Here is a 22,238-nt window from a genome sequence, read left to right as displayed (position 1 = left end):
ATGGGCACAGTGCTGGGCTGCGAAACGGAAGACCCAGATCTGCTTATTTACAGGGCATCTTCAGCTGTTTCAGCTTTTTTTTAAATTATTTTTTTATTGGAGTTCCAATTTGCCAACATATAGCATATCACCCAGTGCTCATCCTGTCAAGTGCCCCCCTCAGTGCCCATCTCCCAGTCACCCCATCCCCCTGCCCACCTCCCCTTCCACCACCCCTTGTTCGTTTTCCAGAGTGAGGAGTCTCTCATGTTCTCTCACCCTCTCTGATATTTCCCATGCATTTTCTCTCCTTTCAGGTTTTTACAAACACTTGGCTATGCTCCTTCCTGCACGTTACTTTCTCTCTCCCCCCAAAAAAGTTCAAAGGGCTGAGACCAAGGCTGCTTAACAAAATGGAATTTCTTTGAAAGTTAGGACTAGCAAAACATACAACCTGGTCAATTTATTTTATTTCTTCTGAGTGGTGGCCAGTCAAGAGGCACACAGCCGTGGACCTGAGGGAGGCTCTGTGGTGTGTCCCAGGGCGGGGGGGCGGGGGGGGTGCAGGCATGGGGGACTTTCCTCTGAAATGGCAGCCAGTTCTACAAATGGTTGGTTATATTGGATCCAGCCGGTATTGGGAGGTCTCTTCTGTCTTTTCTCACACCCTTAAGCGCGCAGGGTGGCATGTTTTTAAATTGGACATTTTAATGTTGAATGTATACTTCTCCTATGTATATACTTTCTGGGCTTTATTTGGTCTTAAGACAAGGTGTCTTGGTATCTCTCTCTGGCTCTCCTCTTCCATATAAAGTGACCCTGGAGTTCTCCAGTCTTTGCTGTCTCTGATAGCTTGATGGGCCTGCAGAGTGGAGAACCTTCCTGCTCACAGGTTTCAGATGATGTTGCCTTTGCCCTGAGGGGAGGTGGGAAACCATGCACTTGTGTATCTCACAGCAGCTACTCGAGAGTCACACTTAATTAAAATACAGCAGTGGACTTTGGGGGGCGAGGGGTGTGAATTTTAGGGTAGTAGAGCTGAAGACACTCTGCAGACATCTAGAGAATTCCTTACTTAATAGACCCTATATGATTATTTGTTTTAGTATCTAAGACCACTTCGGCTGTTTTGAGGGATGTTCATAACTTAGATCTTTATCACTCATCAGGAAGTGGGTTTTATTTGCACTGAAAAGAAATGGTTGTGGTGTTTAATATTGTGATTTGAGTCATTAGTATGATCAATTCGTAGTATTTTGAGTAATGTGCCTAATATTTGAGAATTCTGATGCTTAGTGGGAAAAGATGAAAAGGAGGTGCCTGGGTGGCACAGTCCGTTAAGTGTCTGCCTTTGGCTCAGGTCATCCCTGGGATTGCCTCACATCGGGCTCCCTGCTCAGGGGGGAGCCTGCTTCTCCCTCCCCCTTTGCCTGCCACTCCCCCTGCTTGTGCTCTCTCTCTCTGTGTGTGTCGAATAAATAAAATCATTTTAAACCAAAAGAAAGAAGGAAAAAGATGAAAAAGAGTTCATCCCACTTAACTTCTGTTGATTTTGTTAAAAAATCATAATAAAACTTTGTGTTCTGTTTTTTCACGGAAGCGGGGGTGGGGAGCAGGGGGAACAATTAATATGGTAGCTTTTTCCTTTTAATGCCAGAAATCTTGAGCCAGAGTAATTAAGAACAGAATGGGCACAAGGAGACTGTGTAGTGGCCTACTACAGCTTCAGTGAATGCAGTGCTCTGTTCATCAGGCCAAATTTCTGCTTCTTCAAGAGGAAGACTGATGGCCTGTGTCCTGCACACGAATAGAAAATCTCCAACAGAAGAGCAAGCATTAACATTTAAAGCTGGCTTTTCCCTTCAGTTGTGAAACATGCTTTCGTCTTGTTTTAGCATGGACTCAATCATAAAAATAAATAAGTAACCTCGGGACCATTCAGTCTTGAATGACCCATTTCACTCTAAATTCATTTCTGTTCTTTGTCGGTTGATGTTTCTAATTAGAATGTAGTTTTAAGTTTACGTTGCCACACAGAAATGCCAGTCTCGTGATTTTTAATGACCACAGAGGATCTTGTCTTCTTAGTTTGTCATAGTTTTTAATCATTTCCGCATTGTCGGACATTTGAGAGGGTTACCAAGTCTTCACTGTTTTATAAATAGTGTTGCTACGAGCAATCATTGTATAGTTTTTGTTAGAGAGAAAGCCTACTCCCTTGAAGCAAGTTCCTGAAAATGGAAATACACCAGGCCACATGTGTAGGTGTCCTCTCTCTGCTGCTGACATATTTTCTGTAAATGTAGCTCCTTTTTTTTTTTCTTTTTTTACAACTGCCACCAACTTTGGAATTTATTTCTTGTTTGCTTTTGCTAGTGATGATAGATGTGTAATGAATCTAATTTTTTTTTTCATTTGACATTTTCAAATCTCTGGTGATGTGTTTTGCAGGCAGGTAAGTTACGGTCTATTGCTTTACTATAAAGAATCTGGTTACCCATCAAATAGTTGCATGTGAATTCTTTATCTATTTAGAAAAGCTTTTCAAAAAGAATTTTATCACTATAGTGATAGTATCAAGAACTTAGTAGAGGCCAGACACAACATTTAGTACTTCTTGTGTTACCTAATTTAAATAATCACAATTATCCCGTGCCCAGGACAGTACAGTGTGGTGGTGAAGAGTGGAGTCATAGCGTTCAGGGTCCAGATTTTGGCACTGCTACTTCTTTGTGAATGTTGGTGAACACTTAACCCCTCTGAGGCTCACTCTCCTGAGGATAAAAATTGTACCTACTTTGTAGGGTTGTCAAGAGGACTAAGTGACATTATACATTTATAGCATCAGCACATAATAAATTATAAATGTAAGCTGCTACTGTGATCATCATTTTTTTCTTCTGGGGTTGATGTGTGCTGTTCACCCTGACGTATATAACAGCATAATGATAAGGTACATGGTAGTGAATATTACCAGGTCTTCTGAGATCGTGTTCTCCATTCTTTGAGGCCTTTTCTGGCCCTGCAAATCAGCATTAGTCTGTCCTTCTCATTGTTCCTCTAACATTTCATAAGTGCTCAGGATCACACGGGACTATAGTTCTTTTTATGCATGTTTTGCTCTCTTGGTTGCTGGGACCCTCCATATCAGAGGCCTTGCCTCAGATTCCTGTATCCCCTGCATCTCCTCACACACTGTAAAATCTCCCTATTTAGATACTCAGTGAGTGGCTGTATTTTGTTTGGTGTTTTTTTTTTTTTAAGATTTTATTTATTCATTTGAGACAGAAAGAGAATGTGTGCATGAGCAAGGGGGAGAGGCAGAGGAGAGGGAGAAGCAGACTCCTCGGTGAACTGGGAGCCTGATGTGGGATTCGATCTCAGGACCCAGAGATCATGACCTGAGCCCAAAGCAGATGTTCAACTGTCTGAGCCACCCAGGCGCCCCTTTGGTTTGAAAATCAAGTTTATGTTAAAGAAATTTGAGACAACTATCTTCCATACTAGTAGACAACACTAGTGATGAAACCATTTGTTGTAATGTGATACATTTTTTGAGAAGAAAAAGCTATTTTTCTTATTTTCTTAGTCTAACAACAGAACTCTTAGCCATTTCTTCAACCCTAAGAATACTGGCACCACGCAGTAGCTTGTTGGAGTGTGTGGACGTGCTGGAGATTGTGAACCGTGAGGCTTACTGTTCAGTTTTCTGCAGCATCAAGTGAATTTTCTATATGTGTGAGACTGCTCAGTGCCGAGAGCTTTCATGCTGCTTTGTGGTTGGCAGTGCCACTGGGAGTTGGACCCAAACAAAACCAGTTAGACCTGGTTCGGTGTGATACTAGGAAGCTGGGCTGGTTGGGGTTGGGGGGCACTAAAGCTGTTAGTTTAGTAAAGATTGGTAATGGATGCTTAATAGTCTACTACAAATTATTTCAACTCTGCCAAACTGGTCTGCTCACTAAAACTGGCCACAGAGCCAGCAAGGGAGCCAGCTGTGCCAGGGATGGGTGCCTGAGTGAGGGCTTGACACCTGCAGTTCTGTCCTGGGCACCCAGGCAGCTGAAAGAGGCCTGTGTGAATTTCCAACCAGGAGAGCGTACTTAGGGGAGACCAGACAAGCCGACTGTATGTTCAGGCCTTGGCAGTGATCTTGGGACAGAAAGTACAAATTGAAACTGTCACATAAGGAACCAGGGGAGAGCAGTCCAGGACCAGGGCGTTAATAGGCCTGGGGTGTTCAGTGCACCATCTTGTTCCAGTCCCAGTCTCATGATGTGTGGAGGTGGGGTTGGTTTAGAGATGCTCAGTTATCTGTGGGACTTGAAGCAAATCCATTAAACTCAAAGAGTTTCTGACTGATAAAGTGGTGTTTGGACCAGACGACTTCCAACTTTTCATCCAGCTCTAACGTGCTGTTTCCTTGGTTCGTTTTATTGCTTGGATAGCATTTAGTGTTTACATTTTTAACTTGCATTTTTATATTTTGGAACCTTTTCCTAGCTGTGTCAGAGTATTGCTCTGATACCCACGTATCCATGATATAAGCTAATCATGCTAAATTAACTTTTGCAGTAATTGGGTGTTGACAGTTGTTTGGTTAAGAACTTCAAAGTATATTCAGTCCATATTGTCCAAAACCATATGAAAATTCTCAAAGCAGGAAATGAATGTCTTATCATAAAACTACAAATATGTCAATGCTTGGTTCCTTATTTAAAAACTGCTTTTAAATTGCTCCTCTAGGAGACATAAAGAAGCAGTTCCCACTCTAGGAGGTCTCAGACAGTGGTGGCAAAAAGTAAGCCCCCCAGAGATGACTTCCCAAGGTGACATCCCAGGTCTGCCACTTGCTAGCCCTTGACTCAGGGTACACCACATAACTTCTCTGACAATTATTATCCTATTTTTAAAATGAGGATAACCCTTAGAGAGACATTACACAGATGAAATAAGATGTACATTTAAATTAAAGCTCTCAGTTCAAGTGCTGGCACATGGGCCTCCTTTATCACTGTGAGTTCTGCTGAAAGTGAGGCATTTAGAAATGGTATTTTGAGGCAAATGATTTTTTTTTTTAATTATCCTTTGTCAGCTTAACTTTGGAGTCACTGGAATTTCAAATCAGTTATACAAGTGATGGCTGCCAAAGAGTTGACGTTTTATTTTCAGTAGCATCTTTCCCTAGTTAGCATATATTTTGCGTCCTTGGTTTGGTTTATTTAATTTCTAGATTTAAGTAGGGGGATATGGGCAATAACAGGTACCATCCTCAGCTAGAAGGTAGCCATCACCTTTTCTCTGAGCGAGAATAGGGAGCTGCCAGTTAGTAGCCGAGGTGAAGGGGACACTAAGGAATGGAAGTCATCCCTGCTCTTAGGGATTTAATGATCTACTTGGAGAGAGTGTATCCGGGACATGCAGAGCACACAGATTTCCTTTGGGTATTGTGGTAATCCATTAGGTTAATTGTCTGTTTTTACTAGACCCCATTACTCATAACATAGTATTAGGCTGGTGCTTTCAAATCCCCACACATACCTACGTAGGAAATCCTCCTCTTGCCAGTGTGAAGCTGGGCTGTTTACCTTGCTGACAGCTTTAGTCGGCTGCATTTCGAGATCGTTTTTTGCGGGGCTTTGTTGAAAGGCTGCTACATCTGCCCGAATCCCGAATCCCATCTGCCCTGAATGCTAATTACGAACACCTCCTTGGCAGGCCTTGCTTCTCGGGCCTCTAGGGATCCTGGCTCAATTTGCCACGACATCTAGATAAAGATCTGTGGAGTCAGTCTGTGAAAGGAAGGTGAGGAAAATGCTGGTAGAGACTGTCTTTGTCTGGAACGATGGCCTTTTTGCCACAACCACGAGAACGTTCTCCACGGTGACACAGATGAGAATTTAGGCAGTGGAGTGGGAGCAGCAGGGCCAGTTTTGTGATTCTGGGGTGTGTATTTGTTCTCTGACTCCATGTCTGGAGACCCTTTGCTTCCTCACTACCTGCCCCTCTCCCTGTGACCCCCAGCCCTGAGCGAGCGCTGTATTACTCTGTGACAGGGTCCCACTGCTAAGGTAGGTCTCACGAATGCGTTTTCTCTCTCTTCCTGCAGGGGAGTTGCTGAGTCAGCCCAGACCCGAAGGAGTGGCAGAGATCATTTGCCCTAAGAACGGCAGCGAGCGAGTGAATGTTGCCTTGGTTTACCCACCAACACCGACTGTGATCAGCCCCTGTTCTAAGTGAGTGTCACACACGGTAGCCCCTGCCTCTCACTCCCAGTCCTGCCTCAGGAGTGGTGATAACAAAAAGCGAAGTTAAATTAAGTACCTTCCAGCAAACCTTGAACACTCTCCCAGGGCATACCTAGATATCTAGGGGACATAGACACCATGATTTATATAGCAAACTAGGAATTATTTTTTTCTTGTTTATGATTTTTTTTTTTGCTTTGCTGGTAAAAGAGCATTTAACAGCCTTATTGAGCTATCGATCATTCACATACAATACAGTTCATGCATTTAAAGTATGTAATTAATTGGGTTTTAGCATATTTGTAGGTATCTGCCTCCAAAAAGAACATTTTTTTAATGGATAGAGTGAGAACAATGAGGGCCCATTAAGTAAGAAAAGCCTAAAGAAAATCTGTAGTGGATTATTTTTCTCCATAGGTCTCTGATTCTCAGACCTTAATAATCAGTAGCTATGCAGATCGCTTCCCCTAAATGGACTTTTTTTTTTTAAATTTTTTTCCCTAAATGGACTTAAACACAGAAAATGTACATGCCTGAACTAACTTTTGGATATAGTGTTAGCTTAGCATTATACATCTAACTCATTCTGGGTTGGGTTTTTTTTCTTTTTGTAGTATTAAGAACCAAATAGGCCACTGCTGAACTGAGATGAAATACCTTTTCACCACAAATCTTGAAAAGTAGAGGCCACAGTTTTCTTGGAGCAGATCCCGTTATCTGGGTGATAGGGGCGACGTGACGCAGACAGCAAAGTATTCAGGGAGCAGACTTCCATTTTTTTTCCTACTTGACCACATAGAATTTTTTTCCATATATATATATATATATATATATATATATATATGGAAATATATGGAATATATGGAATATATTTTTTCTCTATTTTATATATAAATATATATAATACATAAATGCTTTTATATATATGTGTTATATATATATATATATATATATATATATATATATATATATATATAAACATTTTATAGGGAGTTTCTGAAGATTGCATTTGAAAACGGTGACTCGTCCTCCTCATCTTGAGACACTTGCCATGAGGCTGCATTGCAGAAAGTCTTGTGCAGGAGGAGCTCCTGCGTCTGTCCTGAAGTGTCCATTTTCCTGACTTTGGTGTGTCATCTACAGGGCGAGGGATTCAGTGGGTGCTCATTCCTTAGCCACTGCAGAAGTGTGCTGCTCCATTCCTCAAACCGGATGACTCATTAGAACATCCTTACTTCATCTTTGCTGGAACATATCTCTGAATGCCCAAGGGAGAGTCTTATGCACCACTGCATATTCAGAATGCTGTTTTAGCAAACCTGCACATGGGCTAATTCATCACTAATATGACCATAAGACATTGTGAAATCCCAAAGCACTTCTTAGGATTAGACAGTAACTTCATATTAACCAGAGCATCCTCTGTCCCAAACACAGCAAAGGACAGAAATGTTACTGTTCTTTGGTGTCCATTGGTCTCTTTTTCAGGTACACGTAGGGAAAGGATAAGGGGATTTGCAGAAGTGGCAGGCAATGACGTGGAGAGAAACAATTTGCAATATGCTTTGCATTGGGGTAGATTTTCCTGAGCCAGCACAGATGTTAACCTCTTATTTTGCCATGCCATTTAAGAGGTGAGATAGAGGTAGAGGTTAAAATATCCATTTGCACAAGAAGCCACCGTGGCACCGAGCCAGCTTTATCAGTGTTTTCCCATGGGCTTCTCTCTGTACTGCCACAGAAAGACATTTATACCAGCCTGGAAAAAAATGCTATCAGCCCCTCTGTCACACTTTATTATACCTCAATGAATAAGCAGCTTGAAGGTCTTGGGTAATCAAAGCCACGTAGCCTCAAACATCTAGATGCTGGAGAGAATACCTTTAGGGATTGAACTATTTTTGACCTAGCTGTGTGAATAGTTTTATTTTTAAAATGGATTGTTTTTTTTTTTTTTTTTTAAGTCTCATACAATGGACAGCAGGTCTGGAGTGAAGTCTTAATTCTAAATGAGAGAATATCCATGAAAACAAACATACGTGCAGGCCAGCCCTGCCTGGTAGAGGTCTGATTTATATGCTGATGACAGGGTATTGAAAGTAAGGAGATTTGGGGGACTGATGAGGAAAACTGTCACAGTGGGTGGTTATCATGTTGTCACAGCTTGGATCTGACTCTGACAGTTAGGCTAGCGGGTGCCAGCAGGCAGGAGGAATTGGGAGGCTGGGCTATTATTGCACTGGCTTCTCAACTCCAACCAAGTTATCTTCAGCAAGTCATGGTAAAGTGATCTTTTATTTCTCTATCACCCCATAAAAGGCAGGGTAGATGGTGGAGATGAGTCTTTCTTAATCAGATATATATATGTATCAGGATTTCCAGGGGGACCAGGCAGGCACTGGTCTGGAAATGGTAGTCCACCTGCTGATTGTAATGTATGTATGCTGGACTTTCTGAACTCTGGGGTCCCCTCCAGGACTCTAAAAGTGGACTCCCTTGCCAGTGGGCTTTATCTTTGGCTATAGAGCCTCACTCCAGTCAGTAACCAGTTGTCAGCACCAAGGCAAAGCTAATCCATGCTACATGGATCAGTATTTTATTGCACAAATCAAGAAAGGATTGAGGATCACAGGAGCGCTCTTAATAATCATGTCAGGACGAGAGACATCAGCCTGAAAACTCTTCCAGGCCTAACAGAATAATCACCCTCTATTCCTGTGTCATTGATCTAGATCTCATGGTGTTTTTTGAAAAAGACAATCCAAATTCCTTAACGCCTCTCATTTACAGGTCAAATCAGAGACTTGTCATTTAACTTTAAGCCTGCCTCTGACCGTGTATGAAATAATGGTGCTGCCATATCGTTTATAAAGAAAAACCACCAACAACTGTTACTTGATTGGATCTTCCTTATAAATTTCAAGCTTTTCTATTTCTCATTTAAAATTTTTCTGTGTTTTATTTTCCTATGGGGAGACACAGAGAATAATAGCAGTGATTTTTTTTTTTTTTTAAAAGAAGATGATTTACTTTGATCATTTGTTTTGGTGATTGGCGATTAGGGTCACCACCAGCTTTCCATTGAAGTGGTTAGAGGTCACATGAATGAGATGCCTGGCCTCTGTCTCACCCTCTAGGAGGATACTGAGGAGCTGAGTGACTTTTTGTTCTCTTTGCTGACTACCGGATAGAAATGTGAGTCATTCCATACTTGGGTTCTCCTGGGCTGATTTTCAAGGACATTTGCTTTTGAGATGAGATGAAAATTCACCTAGTAGCACATCTGCCAGATAGCTCCAAAAAATTCTGACCTCCTTAAGGATACACATTCTGTTTGGTACATTTTAAAAATAATTCAGTGATTTCTTTATGACCTATTTATTATTATGTGGTCCATAACCATCACCACTATCTAATTCTAGAACATTTTCACCTCTCCTAAAGGAAACGTGTGCCCGTTTGCAGCTACTTAACATCTAATACAACACCTAGTTCCATGCAGTCAAGAAATTTTTTTGTGTCCCTTTCAGGAATGGCTTTGCCGCTTGGTTGCACTGGTATGAAGCAGATTTGTGAGTTTCAAAGAAATTCTTATAAAGTGTTCTTCTTGGCCTAATTCTGTCTAAAGGCAGTGAATTGCTTGCACCCACTGCCAGCCCACCATTTATTGGACAGTGAAGGTAAAGGGAGCTGCTTACAAGAAGATCAGCCTCCTTCAGACCTTTTTGTCTTTTTTTTTTTTTTTTTAGTATAGGTACCAATTTTTTACAACATAAACTTTATTTTATAGAGCCATTTTAGATTCACAACAAAATTAAGCAGAAGGTACAGAGATGCCCCCTGACCCCCTAGCCCCCACACACCACAGCTCCCCCACATTGACAGCTGTCACCAGAGTGGTGTATATGAAACACTTGATGAGGACACACTGACACATCGTCGTCACTCAGAGGCTACAGTTTACTTCACAGTCCATGCGTTTGTGTATCCTCCATTATAGTATCAAAACCAATATTTGGGGCACCCGGGTGGCTCAGTTAAGCATCTGCCTTTGGCTTAGGTCATCATCACAGGGTCCTGGGATCGAGACCCGCAGTAGGCTCTTCACTCAGCGGGAGTCTGCTTCTCCCTCTCCCTCTGTGATCTGTCTCGCTCCTGCTTCCTCTCAGATAAATGAATAAAATCTTAAAAAAAATAAATAAACACCAATATTTCCATTGCCTTAAAAGTCCTCTGTGCTCCATCTGTTCATTCCTCCCTTCCTCCTTAACCCTAGCAACCACTGATCTTTTTTTTTCCAGCTTTAGTGACATATCATTGACAAATAAAATTGTAAGATATTTACAATGTTCATCGTGGTGACTTGATACACGATACATTGTGAAAGGGTTCCCGCCATCCAGTAATTAATCACCCCATCCAACATCTCACATACTCATCCTTCAGAAATTCTGAATGGTCAGCCTCACTGAAGTCTCGACATCAAAGGGATACTGAGTCTTGGACATTACAAGTCATTAAGAGGCAAAACTATACTTCCAATGGGGAAAGTAGATTCATTTTAACTTATTTTTTTTTTACAATTTTAGTTGTGAAATCATGTCTTTATCCTGCTGCTCTGCATGTTGAGACACTTAAAATTCCAGTTCAGTAGGGAAGCGTGAACCTCTTTAGACGAATGGCAGCTCACTGTTTGCTCTGTATTCTTAGGTATCCTGTAGAACGTTCCTCTCTCTCATTTCCAAAGAGGAGTAGACCAACCCCACTTCTACCGAGTAATGTATAGACTCAGTAAAGAGAAACTGCCAGATGACCCAATTTATCTACTTATTTTCATTTAAGAGACAGAATCCAGTAGGTTAGCATATAAAAATGTTTTACCTAAAGGCATACTGAAATGCAATCCACATTCTTCCATGTGGTTTCTTAATGGACTGACCCTTAAACATACAGGAAATGGGACTCTATCATTTTTATTTCTTGACAACTGCCATTTCTCTGGTGGTGGTACGACGTGTGTCTACGCTCCATGTGGAGTGGCCGACCTGACGACGGAGGTAAATCCAGATTGGAGCAGTTCGTGTGTTACAGATTTGGAAAACATGAGCTGGTTTGAAAATTTGTTGAGCTAATAAGCTTTCTGCTTTTCCAGAAAGTACGACTAAGGATGAAAGGCAGGGCCGAGACACTGCCTTTCAGAACTACCTTTTAAACTTGGGTTATTGCATACATACCGTAGTGTCCCCAGTCAAGCAAGACCCCAGTAAATTCAGTTCCTTACTGTTTATCAGTAGTCCCAAAGATAGAATGATTACTTCCATAGGAATTTTGGCAGTTACATTGTTATGACAGAAGGATATTTAAGACCAATTGAAATTGCCTTTTATAAAAAAGTAGTATGAAGAATCTTTGTCCTTTATCTCATCAGATAAGCAGGGAAAATATGTTTAACTGCACTTGATCATTTTCTTTCTTTCTTTCTTTCTTTCTTTCTTTCTTTCTTTCTTTCTTTCTTTCCTTTTTTAATTTTTAAAAATTTTTTTGAATGAAAGCAATGGAGCAACATGAATCTGGCTTTACAACGATGAAGGATCTTTCACTGACCACGGAGCTGTAGAACATGAAGGGTGGGGATGGTATTTCAGGAGAAAAGGAGCTCAATGTGGTGGTGGCCTGTGGAGGGTATCACATTGATTTGCTTTGTTTTTGGAAGGAGTGAGACAGCTCATTGCCTCGCTACCTTCACAGGCCAGGAGAAATAGTGTCTCTTGGATTATTTAGTGCCCCGCCAGCCACACTGATACTAGAATTTGTTCCCTCTCTGCTTAGGTATCTCCATACTTTCTTGGAAAATTAAGTGGAAAAGATAGTGCTTCTTCCCCTTATGTCATCATTTTTTACTGTATCCAATCTGTGACTTTAGGAGCACCAATTATTAAGGGTAAGTCTCTGGGAAGCAGAGAGGGTTTCTTAAATAGATAAGGGCTTCCTGAAGACTCAAAAGTTTAGGGGAAAATAAGGGTGGGGTGGGGTTTGGGATGAAGAGATCCTACACAGCAGTGCATTTCAAGTGTGCGAATCCTTTGCTTATCCAGAATCCAGAAGCCTTTGGGAAATTAGAATAAGGAAACTGCTTGATTCTTTTGCCTAAACTTACTGTGATATTATCACATGTGTTAGTCATCTTTGTTCCTTGCTGGAAAAAAGTCATTTAAAAAATATATTATGCACGGACATCCCATTAGGAAAATCTCAAATGGATCAACACAACAAATTGCTTTTTAAAAGTAGTGTTCACATTTATTTTCTCAAGGCAGTTCGGGCTCTGGAGTTAAACTACCTGAGTTCGAATCTTTGCAATTTGTTGGTGCTGTGACTATAGAATTCTGTCCGATGCAGATTCCAGAAAACGGTTGTCCTGTGGGGTGGTTGTGAGCATTTAGAGAGATCATTGCAAGGGGAGCAGTTGACATGATTCTTTACACAGAGTACACAGCGCTCAATAAACTCGGTTGCTCTTTTCTCTACCAAGAATGTTAGTGGTATACGCTGTGGGTGGCATATCAAGGTAATCCTAAAAAACAAAATTCTACAATACACATCTGGATCCTAGAATGAAACAGGCTCGCTGACTTGCCTTGGAGCGTTTAGTTTATTAACTGAGGTGCCTGCCCAAGGAAGGTCAACATGTGTGCTGGAGGGACGCCTGGGTGGCTCAGTGGTTGAATGTCTACCTTCAGCCCAGGATGTGATCCTGGATACCTGGGATCAAGTCCCGCATCAGGCTCACTGTATGGAGCCTGCTTCTCCTCTGCCTGTGTCTCTGCCTCTGTGTCTCTCATGAATAAGTAAATAAAATCTAAAAAAAAAAAAAAATGTGCTGGATAGGTAGGAAAGAATGTTGGCCCACCCTCTCCTTCACCCAGTGAGGATCTGTGTGTAAGGCCACCTACAGTGTCCTAACTGCATCTTCATGGGAGAAAGAGGAGATGAGTGGTATTGTTTCTTTCCTACCATGATCGCAAATGCCTGTGGTGCCCCTCAGAGCAGAGCCCCCTCACTCATTTGCTTCTAACAGCCCCATGGGGCACACAGGGCAGGGAGCTCTGGGCTCCAGACCAAGCTACGTGCTGATAATCGCAGTTACTGAGCAGCACAGCACAGCCTAAAACTCACATTGTGGCTCCCAGATCCCGTGCTGTTTTCACACCAAGTTCTTACTTACATGCTTGTTTTAAAATGCAGAGGAATAATAGAGTGTTGCAGGTATGTTAAGGCCAACAGACCAGGAAACGAGTGCCATTGAATAGATAGTTTATGACGGACTGTGCCCAAGAGGAGGGTGGGTGTCAGGCCATGGGTGGGGGGCTCCTGGGGAATTGCTGGGTGGGGCATGAGGCAGAGGGGCAGAAACTGGGCAGAAGCCTGTACTGTGTTCTCCAAGGGAAGGTGCTGGCCGGGCTGAGCCAGCATGAGTAGTTTCAGCAGGCTGTGGGACGGAGGGCAGACCCTGGGTATCTGGCAGGTGGCCCTGGAGTGAGGAGGGCGGAGAGCCAGTGGCCTGCTCTGTCAGAGCCTGATAGAGGGAGTGGCTGGGGTGTATGGGGCGTTGGTCTTATTGAGAAGCGCACTCACATTGGAGCTGTTGACTATCTCCAGGAACTGGCCAGCGTGGGGAGGACAAGCCCTCTAGGGTCAGCAAGGGCCCAGACGTCAAGCACCAGCCTAGGCCTCTGAATACGTTGAAGAGTCATGCTGTGTCCCAGGAAGAGCAGGTTCAGTACCCCGAGAGGATTCTGGGTCTGGGCCCTCACTCTGACCTCTCCTTCAGCTCCAGAATTCTCTACCCGGCGTCCCACTGAAACTCCCTGGGATGTCCATAGGCTTCATAGGTGTGAATTGCTGTCTTTCCCCTCAGTGCTCGGCCTCAGTCTGTGCTTCCCGCCTCAGGGAGTGGCCGTGCCATGCACCCACTGGCCAGACCAGGAGTCGGCCAGCCGTCACGCTTCCCTCTCCTTCTTCCGCCCCTGCAGCCTTCCACTGACACCTGTTCTCCCACTTTTGCAGTGTGCCTTGACAGGAGTACATTTGTTCAGACATCTTTCTCCTCGGCCTGTGCTGTCATCTAGATGCCCCTGTCCCTACCAAGATACCTGTGGTTGAGTCTCAGCCGGCCTCCGTCTCTCTAATCTTTTTTTCCCTTCAAACCAATATTATCTTTTAATGACGGACCCTGCCATGTCGCTCTCTAAAAGCCTCTTGGTGCTTCCTGGTGATTATAGGCTCGAGTTCAAACCCCTGGGCATGACTCACAGACCCCAGGCACCCTGCTGACATGTATGACCCACCCTGACTTTGGGAGAGGTCAACCATACTGCAGGCCTGGCTGGCTCTCAGCCCATGGCTACCTGTGCCCCCCCCACACACACACACACATCTGGTGAAGACCCATTGTCCCTACGGCCAAGGTCATGTGTCAGCTCCTCTGAGACGCCATCTGCAACCCTTCTACTTGTAAGCATTCATTGCTTCACTCCTTATATTCTGCTGTGACAATAACAGTCTCGCAGTGGCCTGGCTATTTCACCTGTGACTTTTTCATCACATCTTATTCACTATTCCTGCAGCAGGGCTTAGCTAAGGATTTGCCCTCCACCAGGCATCGCGCCAGGTGCTGAGGCTGCAGAAATAGCCAGACAGACCCTGCCCTCACGAATCTAATAGTCTCTTTGGGGAGAATGGGAATCAGAGACATAACCAGACAAACTCGTGAGTGTCTAATTACAATGAAAATATGATCCCTGCCACAGTGGGTGTATCAGCAAAGTCCCCTGAGAAGAAAGAACTCTACCAAGAAGGATCTGGAAAAGTGCTGGGAAGTAGCATTTGAGGTAGACCTTCTGGGATGGAGAAGCAGTGTGAGGTGAGGAACGTTGGTGCTCTGATGGCTCTTTCCTTCCCTAAGAGCCTATACACAAAAAGTGGTACCAATGTGGAAATATACTCAAAGTGGTTTCCCTTTTCCCTCTGGGTGCCCTCACTTAGACATTCTCGCGTTTCTGTCTTACGTGTGGCTCAGGGGACAGCCAGCCAGACACGACTGCCTGCATTTCTGAAAGCTTGTTAGATTCACTGAGAAAAACATTTGCACGGCGCCTCCCCCTCACAAGCCCAGAGCTCAAACCGCCAGAGGTAACTGCTTGGTGGAGGCAGGAGTTTTCACACGGCCATCCTCTCTACAGTTATAGTTATTATTATATTATTACTTGAATTTGAGGCACTTTTCAAGACTTTCTCTACTGGGCAGTTTACTAGAGTAATAGGCCTGCAAAAAGCCCTCCTGGCTGAGTGCCAGAGAAACAGGAAACTCTCCTAGGGCCCCAATGTCCCAACCCCGCTCTTAGCTGTCAAGCGTGCTTTGGAGTCAAATAACCCTTGTTAAAGGCTGGCCCTGCTGCCCACTGATGTGTACCCACAGGGAAGTTCCTTAACCTCTTGGAACCTTAATTTCCTTCTTGGTGAATGCCGAGTAGGATGGAGCTTACCTCATGGGTGCGTGACGCATTGAGGATTGATCAAATAATGCACTGCAGTGAGTAGTGTGATTCCTGGGGTGTAGTAAGTAGTCAGTACCTGGAAGGTACATGTTTTTGGGCATGTTACTAAAATACTTTCCATAAAATCAAGTGGCACCGAGAGAGATGGAGGGGGGAGGATATGCATGTCATTATAGGAAAGCCCGTATAAGGGAGGGGGACCTTTGACATTTACCCCCGTAACCATTTTATCTGAATCGGATGCCACCCTGTTTAATTCGATGACGATGCAAGAGTTTCTTCATTTTCTATTGATCTAATACCAGTTTTTAGTTTGACCGTCTTGCCTCTAACACTTTAAGGGAAATCATGCCTTTTAGGCCAGATCAACATCCTAAACTCAAAGTTCTCACTTTTCAGTATAGAGTGCTACTCCTGGAGGGTTATTGAGCGTGTGTGTGTGTGTGTGTGTGTGTGTGTGTGCCCCCATGGATGTTTCTTGAAAGGACCCAGGGCTATGGGTAGAGTTTGGGGTTCCTGATTACAAATCTAATTCAGCTATGAAATGACAATGGATTAGGTGAGTTTTACTGATTACTGTAGTTCCTCTCTATGTCTACACATCACGTCACAAACAGAAGTATTTGACCAGCTTTCCAGCGAAAGACACTTCCTCTGTAGGTTTATTAGTTGCCCGACATTTACATTGTTTTTTTTTTTATAAGGAGTTCCAGAAGTAGAACTTAAAATCTGCAAAAAAAAAATGGTTCCTATGATCGCTTCCAGGTCTTATAGTTGAGAATATCGTTCTCTGTCCCCTTTTGTCATTTCTCTGCTTTCTTCTCGTCCACCCATATAGGAAGAACGTTGGTGAAAAGCACAGAAACCAATGACTTCTATGGCTATGGAATTTCCGTGGAGAAAAGAGAGCATCAGAACTCACCTGGATCATCTTTCATACCTGGGAAACCCTCCACACTCCCACGCGTGTTCCGTGAACTTGAGTGAATAGATGTTCAGGGTGCTTGCAGAGGAGAGAGCACACCTGGTGCATAGATGAAGTGGGGAGGGGCAGGGGGACGAAGGGGGAGAACATGGAGCAAATGTTTTACAACCTGAACCTCAGAACTGTGATCCTCCAAGGAGAGCGCTACTTGAAGAAAAGAAAAAAAAGTCGAATGGCTTCTCAGGGATTTTGTTTTCTGTGCACATAAAAGCCATAGTTCAGTACAGGTGGCCGTGTTTTGAGCACTCAGATTTCAGTTCTGTTAAATGTGAAAGAGGGATCGACTGACCGTTCATTGCTGTTCCATAACTAGTGTAAAATATGTATATGTTTATCTTTATTTTTATAATATGCAAATACATTTAAATTTATACAGTTTGATGCTTCTAGCGTTAGTTAACACTGGGTGCAATATTCTGCATGAGAACTGTGCCAAGATGGGGCTGATTTCTTATTTTAGCGTAAGACCTTTTTGTTCATTCTTTATTCGTTAATCCTTCTGAGATTAAAAAAAAATCTCTCTGCCCGTGGATTAAGTGTTGCGGTCATAGAGGTTGCCGATAATCAGCAAGAACCTTCAACGTGCATATCAGGCAGTGTGTCCTCTCCATCTTTTAAATAATGGTCCCAGCCTGTAAGCCCATTTGTTGGGCAGGCTGGTGGGATTCCTGTTTTGCTTTGCCCGCACATCTGCTCATGCCAGCTGGAACCTTCCCTCTCCGGCCTGGGCTTCACCTGGGCTTCGTGTTGACAGCAAGTTGTCCCTGAGCAATGTGGTGATGGAAGCCTGGTGTTAGGATGCTTCAGGGGAAGGGGACAGAAGAGTCAAACGAGTCCATGGAAAACCTGAGTCTTTCATAGCTTAAGATAATCAGGAGTCGGTTGTGAATGGTGCAAAGAGCTTTGCTAATGAGTACTTTTTCCTCCGTGCTACAACAGTCTGTGAAATTTAGCAGAGCCCTTTGCAAGCCCTCCACATCTGGCTGTCAGACCTTAAGATAGTGGTTGCCTAACTGGAGAGCACAATCCCACATTGGTTATTTATAAATATAGAGCCTCTGACTGGATGGTCTGCTGGCAAGAACTAGTAACACCATTGTTTTTCAATCTCCACAAAGTAAAACGTGCAAAGCAAAGCAAATTGCTCTCTCATCTACTCGGAATTGGGGCCAAACGGTATCTGCTGCTGCAGTAGTAACACGTTCTTTGGAGGATGTAAAGGACTCTGTTTGCAGCTGCCTCCCTGTGTGTTGACGGGAAAATGTGTAAAACACACTGTTTCTCGCCAGTGTAAGGCATGAAAAGTGAGTCAGCCGGTAGTATTCTTTTACTTCTTTTATAAAGTATTGACTCTTGCAATGCCAGTATACAAAGTCTCAATGTATTTTTAAAAGGAATGACAAACTAGCAAGCGGCTGCATTGTTAAAAATCCTAAGCTGATTTTTGTAGATTTTTCTGCCCCAGGAGTCGACTTCACTAACTCCAGAATCTCAGTTAAACAAATGTGATTTCTCATGGTCATAAAAATCAAATGGGATCAGACTATTTCTGCATTTTTTGGATACTTGAATATGGACACCTCAGTTTTGAAATTTCATTTCCTTTTAGAACACAGTCACAAGATCACCGGCTTAATCCTTTTGTCACAGTTCTTGTGTGAGTGTGTGCGCGTGTGCGTGTGTGCGTGTAAGCCGAATGGTAACATTTCATTGCTTTATGGACCATTGAATTGTTGGGCATAGGAGTTTTGTAATTGGCACGAGATGGTTCTCAAACTGTCAAATTAACTGACTTTGACTAGTCTTTTGCAAGGACTCTTAAGGATGTGACTTTGGGCTAACTCCCCAGGGGACCATATTAAATGGAAAAAAAGAGAAAGAAAAAAAATGCTCCTTTGGGTGACATACCCTGCAAAATGTTTGTTATTACTATGAACACAAATGCCCACATTCTTAATATCTGCTATTTTTTGACAAGTGATGTTTTGTGCTGTCATCTGAACCCTAGAGAAGCAGTTAAGAAGAAATTTCAGTGTCACATGTGTTTTGGCAAAAAGGTCATCATGATTGAGGGTCATGTGACCAGAAGAAGCTCCAGAAAAGCTTGAGCCCTTGCTTCAGGGTGGAGGGAGGGTTGGAGATACAGAAAATACTCTGCTCTACAGGAAATTTCAGTGTCTATGCAGACAGTTCCATACCTGGGAAGGGAGACTCAGCTGGTGGAGGCCGACAGGCAGTTCACTAAAGCACAAGGGGAGTCTTTTCAGACCAAGTTGTCCCTTGCCTCCCAAACAAACGCCCTTCGAGTTTGTTATGGTTTCTATTCCTGCAACTTGTGGTATCAAAACCACTTCCTGGAATTGTAAAAGTGCTGCCAGAATAAATGTTTTTTTTCCCTCTTCCGAGAAAAAAAATGACAGTGCTCATATTTGACATTTGTGCATTGGACTCTTTTGAATGAATAAAAAGGAAAGGGTTTGGTATAATTCCTGCTGGGGCGTGTGTGTGTGTTCTTTGTCATGCCACACTTTGTAAATTGTGATTGTGGTCTCCCCTTTGTCTTTACTGGGCAGAAATTTAAAAAAAAAATCAAAAAAATTCAATAAAAATACAAAGAAATGGTTAAGCAATTTATACTTGCAGAGTTTAGTTATTTTTGTTTCTTGGTTTCTTTAGTTTCAGGTGTAAGAATAACATATATTTTTTAAAGATTTTATTTATTCATGAGAGGCACAGAGAGAGAGAGAGACATAGAGGAGGAGCAGGCTCCCTGGGGGACCCTGATGCAGGGACCCCTTGGGATCACTGCCTGAGCTGAAGGCAGCCGCTCCACTGCTGAGCCACCCAGGCGCCCCTGACTTTTACATTCCTAAGTCACTTTTGAGCTGCAGGAGATGGACGGTGGCTGCACTCTTTGGGAAAAGTCTTCACTTTGAAAATGATGAAAACCCTGCTTCTTCTCAGACCAGAGATTCAGTGCCCGACTAGCGGCTCTCTCTTTAACCAAATCCTTTATCAGGGATCTGCGATCCTCTTAAACCTAGGAGTCCACCACACGTTGCAGGTTCCCCTTTCCTGATCTTTCTTTGTGGGTAGCAGAGCCGGGGGTGGAGTGGGGGGGTGGTTCTCAGCAGAAGGCCTGGCAACCCCCGCTGCATGACTACTGTCCTGGGCATGGGGAGGTGTCTATATTCGCAGACCTGCGAGTGCTGGGTCAGAGGCTCCATTCCCTGTCCCAGCAGACAGGCTGGCACTGTGGTGGGCCATTAGAATTTTCCAAGAACAGCGGAGCTGCCATGGGCCCATAGCCCGTCCCTCCAGCCCTCCCTCCTGCTAGAGAGTAGTACAGGGAGCAGAACTCATCCTTTGGGGCCTAGTGGGTTTTTTGGTTGTTTGTCTGTTTGGGGGGTTTTTTGTTTTGATCAAGAAACTCAAGAGTTCTCAGCCTCACTGAGCTCAGCACAGGTACGCAGGTGTCCATGGCAACCACTACGCTGCGTGATTCATCACCTCTGTCTGTCGTTCCCTTGCAAGCAGTTCCTCCTACCTAACTGTGAGGTTGTTTTGGTTTTTTTTTTTGTTTTGTTTTGGAAGTTGATTCCCAGATTTGCTTTGAATACACAGCGCTCCCGAGGTGGGGGCTGCTCTGGCAGTTAAATTCAAAAGCCCAGGGGTTCCCCTGCTCCTGGCCCTGGCACCCAGTGGTACCAGGAGGGAGGAAGGGCCTCACCCGCTGGGACAGGACGTTCCTACACGGAGTAGAGCGGGGACGCTGAGTTGCTGCAAGAGGCTTTATCAAGCAGATGATCCTTGCAAGTTATTAGGGATGGCAGGCAGGAGAAAGTGCACTGGGCAACAGAAACCCTGTTTGAATGTTTCAGCTCAAGAAGTATCTTTTTCATCTTTAGATACAAGAAATGTCCTTGGAATGTCTTTGAATGATTTCACTCTAAACACTGGGACTAATTCAGTGTTTCTCCAACTGCTCCATGAAACATCGTATCTCCTGAGCTATCATGCATGTTCCCCTGTAAAGGAGTTCTGAGGTCAAATATGTTTGAGAAATGCGGCATCAAATTCTGAGCTTTTGCAGCAGGCCTAGGAGGAGCTCTCAGGGGCAGATACACAGCGAGAGCGGCTGAGGGGGGAGCAGACCTCCACGCAGCATTTCTCCGTGTAAGAGTGTGGAAGGGGGCCTTTCCTGAGTCGTCTGCAGATCCCCTCTGTGACCAGGTTTTCCAGGGTTCGGGGTGCACCCCGACAGTGCTAGGTGAGGCAGGGGTGTGGGCCCTGTGGATTAGCATCAGAGGAGCAGCCCTTCTCCAGCGGCCTTGATGTTAGTAGGAGGCCGGATGCAGAGTGATGAAGAGCGCTGACCCCAGACTGCCTCCATGGGCATCCTGGCTCTGCGGCCTACGCTCCTGGTGCCCGTTTCCTCATGTGCAGAATGGGGCAAGCCATCCACATCGTCCAGTCGTTATAAACATCAAATGAGGGACATTTGGTGGCTCCATGGTTGAGTGTCTACCTTCAGCCCAGGGCATGATTCGAGGGTCCTGGGATCGAGTCCTGCATCAGGTTCCCCGCAGGGAGCCTGCTTCTCCCTCTGCCTGTGTCTCTGCCTCTCTCTGTGTGTCTCTCATGAAGAAATAAATAAAATCTTTAAAAATAAAAGTAAATAAATGTCAAATGAGATTCTGTAAAAGGGCTTATGACAGTACTGGGCACTGGTGAGCACTAATCAAATACAACTAAGCTCATTCTCTTTCCTTCCATGGTTCCCCTTTTTACCAAGAAAGCAGACCTGAAGTCTAAAGACTGAGTCTTTAATAATACCTACCTGGGGGGGTGGGGAGAAAAGAAAGAAACAGTACCTACCTAAATTTTTCATAATTCTTGGTTTTATCATATTGGCAAATTGGTTATTGGCCCTAGTGATAAAAATGTCTGCTTTAAAAGGAAGTGCATTTAGAAAGGAATACTTTAATATATATTAGAAAAATATTAAGTGCATAAATGCAAGGGGGATACAGACAAAAAGTGGTGAAAATATGGCAGAAAAATTAAGAAAATGGTATGTGAATGTCTGGGTAATGTCATGGAGAGACACAATCTAACACAACCCATGGAGAGACCAGGAAATTGCCCCGTGAGTCTGGAAGACCCCAAAGCCTTTCATTTATTTTATTTATTATTATTATTTTATTAGAGAGAGAGAGTGCACATGAGCAGGGGGAAGGGCAGAGGGAGAGGGAGAAAGAGAATCTCTAGCAGACTCCTTGCTGACTGACAGGCTTTATCTCAGGACCCTGAGATCATGACCTGAGCTAAAACCAAAAGTCGATGCTTAACCAACTGAGCCACCCAAGTGCCCAGGAAGACCCCAGAGCTTTGATTTTTTAATTTAAAGATCTTATTTATTATTTAACCATGGTGGGAAGGGGCAGGGAGTAGGGCAGAAGGAGAGGG

At 43.7% G+C, this 22,238-nt stretch overlaps 1 protein-coding gene across 3 annotated transcripts in view; it reads left to right on the top strand.

Moving 5' to 3' along the window:
• Positions 1-19,403, top strand: part of MFHAS1 (multifunctional ROCO family signaling regulator 1) — a 99,159-nt gene extending 79,756 nt beyond the window's left edge. Inside the window, exons 2-4 of one of the 3 annotated variants that reach the window (XR_008665705.1) lie at positions 6,089-6,215; positions 12,057-12,168; positions 16,623-19,403. Coding sequence is in view for 1 of the 3 variants with exons in the window: in XM_055335498.1 (XP_055191473.1) it covers positions 6,089-6,215; positions 16,623-16,656 (161 nt within the window). In the remaining 2 variants the exon portion in view is untranslated. Of the gene's footprint in view, positions 1-6,088; positions 6,216-9,289; positions 9,423-12,056; positions 12,169-16,622 lie in introns of those variants that run through there. The other 2 variants (XR_008665704.1, XM_055335498.1) reach the window with 2 other exon arrangements.
• Positions 19,404-22,238: the final 2,835 nt, after the last annotated feature.

This window comes from Nyctereutes procyonoides, unplaced genomic scaffold (genome assembly GCF_905146905.1).
Source record: "Nyctereutes procyonoides isolate TBG_1078 unplaced genomic scaffold, NYPRO_anot_genome, whole genome shotgun sequence".
NCBI classification, from domain to species: domain Eukaryota; kingdom Metazoa; phylum Chordata; class Mammalia; order Carnivora; family Canidae; genus Nyctereutes; species Nyctereutes procyonoides.
The sequence above is the reverse complement of the archived record's forward strand: the minus strand, read 5'-3'. Positions and strand labels throughout refer to the sequence as shown.